This window comes from Montipora capricornis, chromosome 12, assembly GCF_036669925.1.
Source record: "Montipora capricornis isolate CH-2021 chromosome 12, ASM3666992v2, whole genome shotgun sequence".
Classification (NCBI taxonomy): Eukaryota; Metazoa; Cnidaria; class Anthozoa; order Scleractinia; family Acroporidae; genus Montipora; species Montipora capricornis.
Window position 1 is genome coordinate 13,131,972 of NC_090894.1, and position 10,000 is coordinate 13,141,971.

Here is a 10,000-nt window from a genome sequence, read left to right on the forward strand (position 1 = left end):
GTCTTGAACGATCGTAGGATCGCAGACGATCGCAAACGATCGCAGAAGTGTGTTTCCATATGATCGCAGATCATATGGAAACCAACCTTTAGGATCCTTTCATCCGCTTTCGTGTTCGTTATGTTTATCCTTTGCAAGATTTTAGGTTCGTGTGTTAATTTAACAAGATTGTTTTCCATCTTGAAGATGTTTATATTTTCAATTACAACCTCTCCCTTGGGGTTATCGAGCTAGCTTTTAATCAATGAAATTTCTGCGTCCTGATTACTCGGAATACCTGAAATTCTTTTTGCATTTTGTTGCATCGAAAAAAGTCGACCGAGATTATAACTCGGATACCTTTATTAAAAATCAGCGTCACACCTCATGCTGTGCAAACATCCCTCGAAAGCTGCACAAGCATATCTTAAAACAGACATGTTCAATGACACTCACCAAAGAATAGAGCAATTCGTCTAACTGAATGTTGTACCCAATTCAAATCTCTCGGGGTTAACATTCTTTAAGTGTTCAACTTGCATGACAATGAAGCATTCACATTAAATGATATGGTAATACTTGGAACCAAACGTTTTATTCCCGAAAGATTTAAATTGGATACTACATTGAGTTAGCTGAATTGGTCTATTGCAACAAACAACTCCCCAGAACGTCTGCTCAAATGTACAGCGGACATCGTTGCACGTGGCGCAACGTTAGGTCACTGCCAAGCAGAAGCCAATAAAATCACACAGCATAAGCGTTGCATCCCATGGGATCTCAAGTAGAGCCAATAAAATCCAATGATACACCGAAAATGTCCCATGGGAATTCCATTTCTAACATCCATGTATACCGTGGATGCATAGGCATCCCACGGAATAAGCCTGAGTGCTAAATTCAACCCTATTGCCTGACCAAAATATCGCACAGAAGACTTTTTACCGACACGCTGCAACAAATTGTGACCGCAAAATTATGTAAAACTTGGCAACTACTGCTGGAGGCGTGCGAAATTTGAAACTTCAAGGTAAAGAAAGGACCTTAAATATCAGATGACCAAGGTGAAGATGACACATTTTAAAAAATTTAAATCTAACGCTCCGGAAACTGACTTAATTTCAGACTGAAATGATGCGCTTAGAAACAAATGAACCAAATCAAACGCTAATTTTTACTATGGTAAGCAATGACGAAAAAGTCAGGCAACAAAAAGGAGATCATTTGAATGCTTTTTGGCAGTGTTGTGTAACTTACATGGCTGCCTTAATTTTTTAGTAAAGCTTAGTCTGACGCCAAAAATAACATAAGTGATGTGAACGTGTGATCAAGCAAATCACTGCAATTGTTTCTGTTATTTTCGAGCCATTTTTGTTAAAAATAGAAAATGTAAAACTTTTATAAACTTTGTACATTCAGTGATATGATTTTGATGGAGAAAGAACGTTTGGGGCATATTAGATGTAACTTTGTCCCCGCCGTCTTTAAAGAAAGTTTTTAGATTTTTGCCAAGGTTAATTGATTAACAAATATCGCTGATTTTGTTTCAGTCTTTTTCAACGAACATCAAACCCTCCCAGATACCCCCAATGGGGTCCAAAGCGCAGCGATCTCCTAAATGCGCTCGATGTAGAAATCATGGCGTCATATCCATACTCAAAGGGCACAAGAGATTCTGCAGATGGAGAGATTGCACCTGCTCCGATTGTAATCTCATAGCTGAAAGGCAGAGAGTCATGGCTGCTCAAGTGGCATTGCGAAGACAACAAGAAAGCGAAGAAGCCGGAAGCCATATTTCATACAACTCAGCGCAGTTATGCTTCAACTCTAACCTGCACAAAACATTGCGGATAATTCCTCTGTCGCCAACTTCTCCAAAAGAAGGTCAGCTAGCGAGAACGACCAGCATGTCTTCCAGATCAAGTTCTCCTGGAAACGACGACTCAGCAAACGGTCTTGAGTGGCCAGGAAGCAGGGCTAATGAAGGAGGTAAGTATCATTAATCACCAACTCGTTTGGTCATTTTCCTTTCTTTCCCAAGGCTTTTTGTAGAAGTAGGCTTAGAATATTGAAATGCAAACTTGATAAACCATGCACTCAACGAAACCTGCTTTAAAAAGAAGAAATAGAGTCTGCAGGAACTGAAACAACAGAGTAGAACGTGTTCCAAACTAAAATGTGTTTTTTCAAAGTTGGTGTTTTTTCGTTAAAAACAGGGGTAATCTGTCGAAGAGTTAACTGGAGTCAGAGGAAAACTATGTATCTTTAAGGACAATTTATTTTTTTAGTCGTAAAACCCTTTTTTTCAACAATTCATTTAAAGGGTTAGTGATATTAAGTAAAATTAAGCGTAAGCGGAGAAGGCATCAAAACTGGGTGCTCATTATTTCCCGAGTTTGTATTTTTATGATAGAAGCTCGAAAATCACTGTGCAAAAATTTTGCGTACTGAATATCTAATGAGTTTGTCTACAAGAAAAGATACATCAATTATTTCACTACGCAAAAATTTTGCGTACTGAATATCTAATGAGTTTGTCTACAAGAAAAGATACATCAATTATTTCACTACGCAAAAATTTTGCGTACTGAATATCTAATGAGTTTGTCTACAAGAAAAGATACATCAATTATTTCACTACGCAAAAAAATTTGCGTACTGAATATCTAATGAGTTTGTCTACAAGAAAAGATACATCAATTATTTCACTACGCAAAAATTTTGCGTGGTGAGCAGCTAATGAGTTCTGTCTACTTTCTATGTCGTATGTTCACTACGCAAAAAAACTCTGCGTGTTAAGTATCCGCTGAGTTGGTACATCGACAAAATAGGTAACTTACTACGCAAAAATTTTGCGTAGTGAGTAGCTAATGAGTTCTCTGTACTTGCTACGTCGTATATTCACCGCCCAAAAATTCTGCACGTCGACTATCTACGTAGCAGAAGGTTTCGCCCAATTGCGAGTTAGCCTGCTCCAAGTTTAAGTTCGACCCCTATGCGTGCCTCATGAACTGCTTTATATAACGAGGACCAAGTTTGACCCAAATTTGCCGTGTAGTAAACCAACTTCAGACACAAACCAGAATCTCCTACATGTACTCCTTACTTATGTTTGACTTAAAGGTAGTTTGCAATAAACGTTGTAACTGGCAATAGTCAATTTATTTCGTGTTCTCTTCCAATTGTTCCACAGTCTATTTCAGCTAGTATCAACGTCTCTTAAGCTCACAACTCTTTACAAACCGTAAATCGATATTGCTCAACACTTGATCAGAGTTTACTCCTATTGATTGGCGGCTTTGAATAAAGAAGGCGAGACTGTTTGCACGAAATTAGAGAGATTAGAATTGATTAGAATTAATAAGTTCACTAACAGAAGTCCGGCCGCAGTAAATCCTTGCCGTACGCCCCCTAAAATATATACTTTCAGGGTGCTCTTTGTTCAGTTTTTTTGTTGCCAACATCAAATGAGTTCCACCCAAAACTTCATATTTGTAGGCGTCTTTTTTGTCGATGTCAAAATCATCTTTATTGGCAATATCCTGCGCCACCACGAAGAGGCAACCATGGGAGCCACTTGGCTCTCTTCGTAACTGATGGGTCAAGCTGTCAACAAACTGGCCATTGACCCTTCTGAACTGCCTTGAAGGGCGCACAGGCAAGCAGAGCTGTGTTATTGGTATAAAAATGGATGTTGCTGCAAAACAATAGGACATAAAATAACAATGTTATTACTGCTCCTACGAAAATTCATATAAATGAAAGTAAAAGGTTAACAGAAATCAGGGGTACACCATTCCGCTTTTGAGGGGGGCGGTGGGCTGGAAGCCCCTCCATCCTCCCCACACACACACACACCCTCTTCCTTAACCTTTCCCTCAGCAATAGTAAATGAGCGGCCTAAAGCTAAGAAGGTCAGAGCGTAGCTCATTAGTAAACCTATCCACTTATTAGTTTCCTGGGAGACATTTTACCTAGGCACGCACTAATTAGTATAGAGGAAGGCTAAGAAAAGACTGGACTTCAAGCTGATTTTAGCACATTAAGCCGGTTAAGTTCTGACTTGGCAAATTTAATTTGCTGTTGTGTAAAGAAGAACAAGTTTACTTGTCAAGGAAAAAATTGACACATTGCAGAACTTGCTCGTCTGTACAGGTCTACAAGGAAAACTTGTCAAGAAATTTGCGGGCGCACAGCGGTCTTGTTATTGCATGAGCCGTGATCAAAAAAAGAAAATGGCGCCCCGTTTTTTTTGTAGTCAGCTGTGTAATTGTATTGCTGGCTACTGTGAAAACTTGTTAATTTCGTTCAAACCAGCAAATAGGACTTGTAAAGGCTGTACTCGTCAAAGAAAACTTGTCGTTCATACACATGAGCATATGAACATTATCAATGACACTTGTCAAGGAAAAATTGCTCGTACATGTAACCGGCTGTGTTCTTCCACCAAGAAAGAACGGAAGTGTTTTCGGCAGCTTTGATCGAAATGCGATCATGAGGCTTCAAACCTTCGATCACGTGAAGCATACAATTGAAATATGGCTAAATTTTGAAACTTTGGACTTCTAGCTAAGAGGGAAGGAAGGACGAGCTTGATTCAAGCCTGAGTGTAATCTGAGTGTAATCTAGACCTCTAAAGCGTCATCTTATACTCCTGTTACAATTAATTATCTTTACTCAACAAACACATATTCCGAAGACATTTTATAGTTATTTAGGAAATACCGTCGCCTAATTGAGAGCGTTTCATATCTTTCAAACCACCACACAGAATCGTAAGTTAAGAAATTAGACGTTTCCTTCCTCCCAAGTCTCACGAACGTAGAACGTGTCACAATTGACCTATTCATAAAAATGGACGGTTGCAAAATCTTTTCATTAATAGAAATTTAAAACTACTCTGTCACAATATAGTAAACCCCTGGTGAAAAATTTTAAGAACGTATTGAGAACAATCCTCAGGCTGAGAGTCGATTAACAAAGTTTTTATTTTGCCCATTTGTACTTTAAATGAAAGCATAAAACAAAGGTAAATAAATTTCAATTAAACCAAATATTTAAGGGCATATTTTGGATAACATAACAATGCATCATACACATCCGCTCACCTTGTAATAATGAGCAGGTATTACTAAAATCGTTCCAAAGTAACTTCAACACCATCAAAGTTATCAGGTGAAACAACTTCTGATGTAGATTTAAGAACATCTTTAGAACGTTTTCAGCCTCACATCGCAGAAATAGTTAAGAACGTTTAGCCTTAGCTCCAAATTTAGACGTTCTTATAAATAAAAGAAAGAGTGCAATGACTATATACTACTGCCGTGACATGACATGCCAAAACCAGAGAATCAAGAGTTGCAATATGTAATGGCAATGCAAACTTTAAAATGTATGGAAATACTTAGTTCGTCCATAAATTCGGACCAGGATCAAGCGGCTGCTCAAACAAGATTACCTGCTTGCAAAAAAATTCTACTCACTTGATATAAGACACCCATCGCATGATTTATGCATGTCGTCCGGCGAAAGGGAGTTTGTTGCAAAGGAGGGGGGAGCGGACGGTCGTTTTCTTTTCTTCGGATTTGTGTCTTTTCCGTACGATTGTGTATTTTCCGTGGGCACATGACTCGACGCAGTCTGATTTGACCCAGAATCTTCCACAATGGAATCAGGACATGCACCCCGGTGTTTTTCTAATTCATCCAGGATCTTTTGGATTTCATTTGCGAGCTCAGTAGGCTGCTTTCCACAGCAGTTAGCAAAGCCACCATCACTTTGGAACTTATTAAAGCCTTTTGGCGACAGCATGCATTCTTGCGTTTTTTCATCCAACATAAATTTACACTAAATGGCGAAAAAAAAAAAAAAAAAAAGGCGTAAGTGAAACAGTTCAACTTCAATTCGCCCCTCACTGAAACTGAGTTGAATTTGTGTTCGTGCCCTGTGAATTTGTTAACAGACCATCCATACCTTACTTTGGTATGCTTTGGAAGCAGAACTGCATTTTGTTGAACTGGATGAGTCATTATTCAGTATAACCTGAGGGAAGGATATATTTCAGTTGATGTAACTTTTTGTTCCGTGACGAGCTTTATGTGAAAACCCATGTTTTGTCTTAAAAAAAATAAAACAGTACGTTACGAGATCAGAATTACTATAGAAAAACTCCATGTAAAGGAATTACGTAGTCATAAATAAGGTTAAATACTGTAAGACTACATGCATTTTTTGACAATAGAAGGTTATTACAATAAGCTCACCTTCATTAATATCTTTTGGGTCTGGGAGTGATATGCGGAATTTAATGAGACGAGATAACCATAATCCGAACCGTCCCTTTTTTTCAGTGGCACAGAATTTTTGTAGACTTTCGCCCGTCCATTGATTTTTTTTTATACACCATATTGATGCCGACGGCATATTGTAAAAGGCTTTCTGAGTAGAAGTGGAGTGACTTAGATACACGCAACCCGGGCACGCAATCGAAACTGAACAGGGTTCGATTAGGTTACAATGTTTAAACTTTATAACGAATTCGATTGGACAATAGGCAAGAACTGTGGCTCTTTTTACGAAACCACGAAATTTCCGTTTACAGTTTGTGTCAATCATTTGATAAGGTGGATTTTAAACTGGCACGTTCCCATCTTTACGTAAAATGAGTGCATCCACAGCTTTTGACGAATGTTCGTTTTTGGCTGCTTTAAAAGAACGCAGAGAGGATGAATTCCTTCAAAGTACACCAATTCAGTAAGCGTCACCGAGCTGAGATCAGGGAAGATGAATCAAAAAAGGGTGAGTACTAGTATTGTATAGGAAGCGAACGTTCAATGACAGAGGGTTTTAGTGAAACAAATTTAAACCTTTTTAATTCAACGTTTCTGTCCAATCAAGACATACAAGCAATCCGCTCATCATGTGACAGCGCTTGGGACGGTAATCTTTATGCGAAAAGAAAATTGTAGGCATTTAGGTTTATTTCATTTCTTTTCTTATGTCTTAATCCAGGCAGTTAAGTGTTATCACGCCATCTCTACATGGCGTTATTGTTCCCTCTCTTTTATTTGAAGATGAAGAAGTCGAGGTTTTCGATTCGACGTTTGGCAGCATAGGCAGCATTCCAGTGCTGAACTTCAGCGGTGGTGAGTCGGTGGTTTCTTCATAGTTAAGAGATTCTATATTTCAACTCTATTTAGAATACAATCATTGTAGATTACATAGCCGCAAGAACACTGAGTGCATTACTGTTTTGTTTCGTTTCATTTCCTTTTTTTATGCCCGAGTCCAAGGGGTTGCCACGCAATCATACTCGTTGCTCTTTTCGTTCCTAAATAGAATGTGAAGTAGAAGAAATCGAGGTATTCGATACAACGTACGGAAGCATCAGTAGCACAAAGGACAACGAACACGTGGATACTCCAGTGATGAAGATAGGCGTTAGTAAGCCGGTTATGTCTTAAGATTCAGTTAGATTTATATTTTAAATACCGTAATATTTTAGGCGTAAGAAAAGTGAACTCATTTCGTTCAATTTATTTTCATTTTTTTGTGTGTCTAAATCCAGCTAAATCCAAGCAACCGGTTATCACGCAATCATAACCATTACCTTTATAGTAAAGGTTCTCTCTCTTTTCTTTTCTAACTAACTTGTGAAGAAGAAGAATTCGGTGGAAACACTTGAACAACGGTTTGAAGGGTTTCAACCTTTGAAAAGGCCGCGAACAAAGAACTGCGGTGTAGCCTTACGCAAATCAACTGAAGCTATGAAGCGCACATATATATCATTATTTTATTTTGAGGGGTGTTATACATATAAGTAAAAAAAACTAATAATAAATAATAATATATCAAAAAGTAAACTCAGCATACTCATGTTCTTACTTTGTGCTCAAAAGTTTAGAAACCTAGAGAGTGCCAGGTTTCCAAGACAGATTATTGTGATTTTTTTTAATACGACGCGGGCTTCTTGCGCATGTTCTAGTATAAATCGTGTATCTTTTATCCCAAATTAATCCTGCCGATATATTATAGGAGAGCGTGGAGATTCTTTGGAAGTGTTTGATTCAAGCAACTGCCCAGAACTTGAGGAGGCTACTGGAGAGATTGACTGGCTTAAAATGGACGCTGTTGATCAAAGTGGTTTGTTTTGAAATACTGTTATTACGGCGCTACAGTAAAAGCCCGCATAAAAGAACCTAAGTTTTTCAGTTTCAGGCTGATGCCTTCCTTAAATATTGTATACTCAGTGAAAAATCAGCCTCACGCCGCTCTTAACATGTTCTTGAATTCCGTCTGAAAATTATACACTCTGACAGTTGTACCCACTGACACTGCTTCATTAATAGGGGATTTCCGAGTTCATATCTGCCTCCTCTTCAATGCAAATCAAAGTACGAAGTTTTTCTTACGAAAATTCAGCAGTTTTTATTCATGTGTAAAGTAGAACTAATTACCATCATAAAAACTTCGCACTTAGACTCGTTTTGAAAGGTAGGACTGACATGAACTCGGAAATCATCTTAAGACTCCATTGAACATTGTCGTTGTTTGCACATCAGTATTGTCAAGAAAAACAATTTGATTTATACATTTGCATACATTTGTAATTTTGCAGAGATTACTTGCCGTTTTTCACTTTCATTGTGCCATAAAAATTAAAGGACAAAGAGCACAAAATGCCCAATAAGAAAATTGATTTTAGATTGACAAGGTTATTCTGACCCAGTAATTTTTAATCTAACTGGTAGCCAAGATTTCTTTATATATAAGAACAAGTCAAATTTATCAGGCTGAGTTGGTTCTTAATATGTTTGGGGTGTTCTTTTTATCATATTTCAGGCTGGAGGTTCTTAATCCACTTGTTCTTTTAGGCGGGGTTTTACTGTAGCTAAAGTTGTCGTGGGCCGCTGCCATAGCTTGTTTGAAAATTGAACATTTTGACACTTTACATAGATTTTAGCATTCACGAGTGTAAATTCACATAATTGATTGCATGGCTAGGCTATGAATAGTTTTTGACCTACATGAAACGCTGGACACATGGGGAGTTAAGTTTTTCACTAGAGTCAGGGGTCGAGGGCAAGGGCAAAATGTTATTAATAAGCGAAACTGTGAATTGAAGGCTTCAAAACTATGTGCGAGCACAGACCAAAAAAAGGAAGACCATAAAGGGCTTTCACTACATTCTTTCGAACATATCTGCTGATGGTATCAAAAGAAAAACATGCCCATACAACTTGGCGTTTGAGTGGATTTTTCACAGCACATGTGCAATGAAGCAGAGGCGACAGTAGGTCAATAAGGAGGTCACTTAAGCTCAAATAATTCACATTTTTACTTCAATTTTCTTCAAGAACCCTCGACCCTCAAGTAAAACCCAACTATAAGATGAGTGGTTTTTGAAGAGGAAAATAATTTGTAATTATCGACATGAACTCAGCAGCTGTTCTTTTCCGGTCATGACAGGCGTAGTGTTAATATTTCCCCGTCAAATCACGAAAGCAAGTTATAAGTAGTAAAACAAATCTTTAAGCAGAACACTGGTTTGACATGCTGAATTTAATGTGAAAATATAGTGCTTTCTAAATTTCCTTAGAGTCCTCCGACAAGACTGGTGTGAGTGAGCCACCTACGTCCACCACCTCAAGTTGTTTGAAAGGTATGATGATCATTTCCTTTCGTGCAAACCTTTGATTGCCGCGGGGAACAGATGTATTCCGGTTTTCGTAAATATGATACTTTGTTAGACATCTGTCTTAGTTATCGTTCAGAAAAAGGCAAGAAACGAGAACAAATATTCCACGATATTTGTACGGTCAGTTATTTGTACAGTATGAAACCCGGGTTTTTTTTGTGTGTGTGTGTGTCAGTAATTCAATTGACCAGTTAGGGAAAATGAGCAAAAGGGACTTAACTATTTAAGGAACAAGGGGACATGAACGTTCTTTCCCCCGGAAACCTCTTTGAAAACAAAATCTAGTGAGAATGGAAAAACAAAACCTAATCATGAAGAGGAATT

The 10,000-nt window shown here is 38.1% G+C and overlaps 1 protein-coding gene across 1 annotated transcript in view; it reads left to right on the plus strand.

Moving 5' to 3' along the window:
• The window catches only part of LOC138025465 (doublesex- and mab-3-related transcription factor A2-like), a 23,792-nt gene that overhangs the window by 3,439 nt on the left and 10,353 nt on the right, over positions 1 to 10,000 (plus strand). Inside the window, exon 3 of the mRNA XM_068872669.1 lies at positions 1,560 to 1,968. Within this exon, the coding sequence (XP_068728770.1) occupies positions 1,560 to 1,968 (409 nt within the window). The remainder of the gene's footprint in view (positions 1 to 1,559; positions 1,969 to 10,000) is intronic.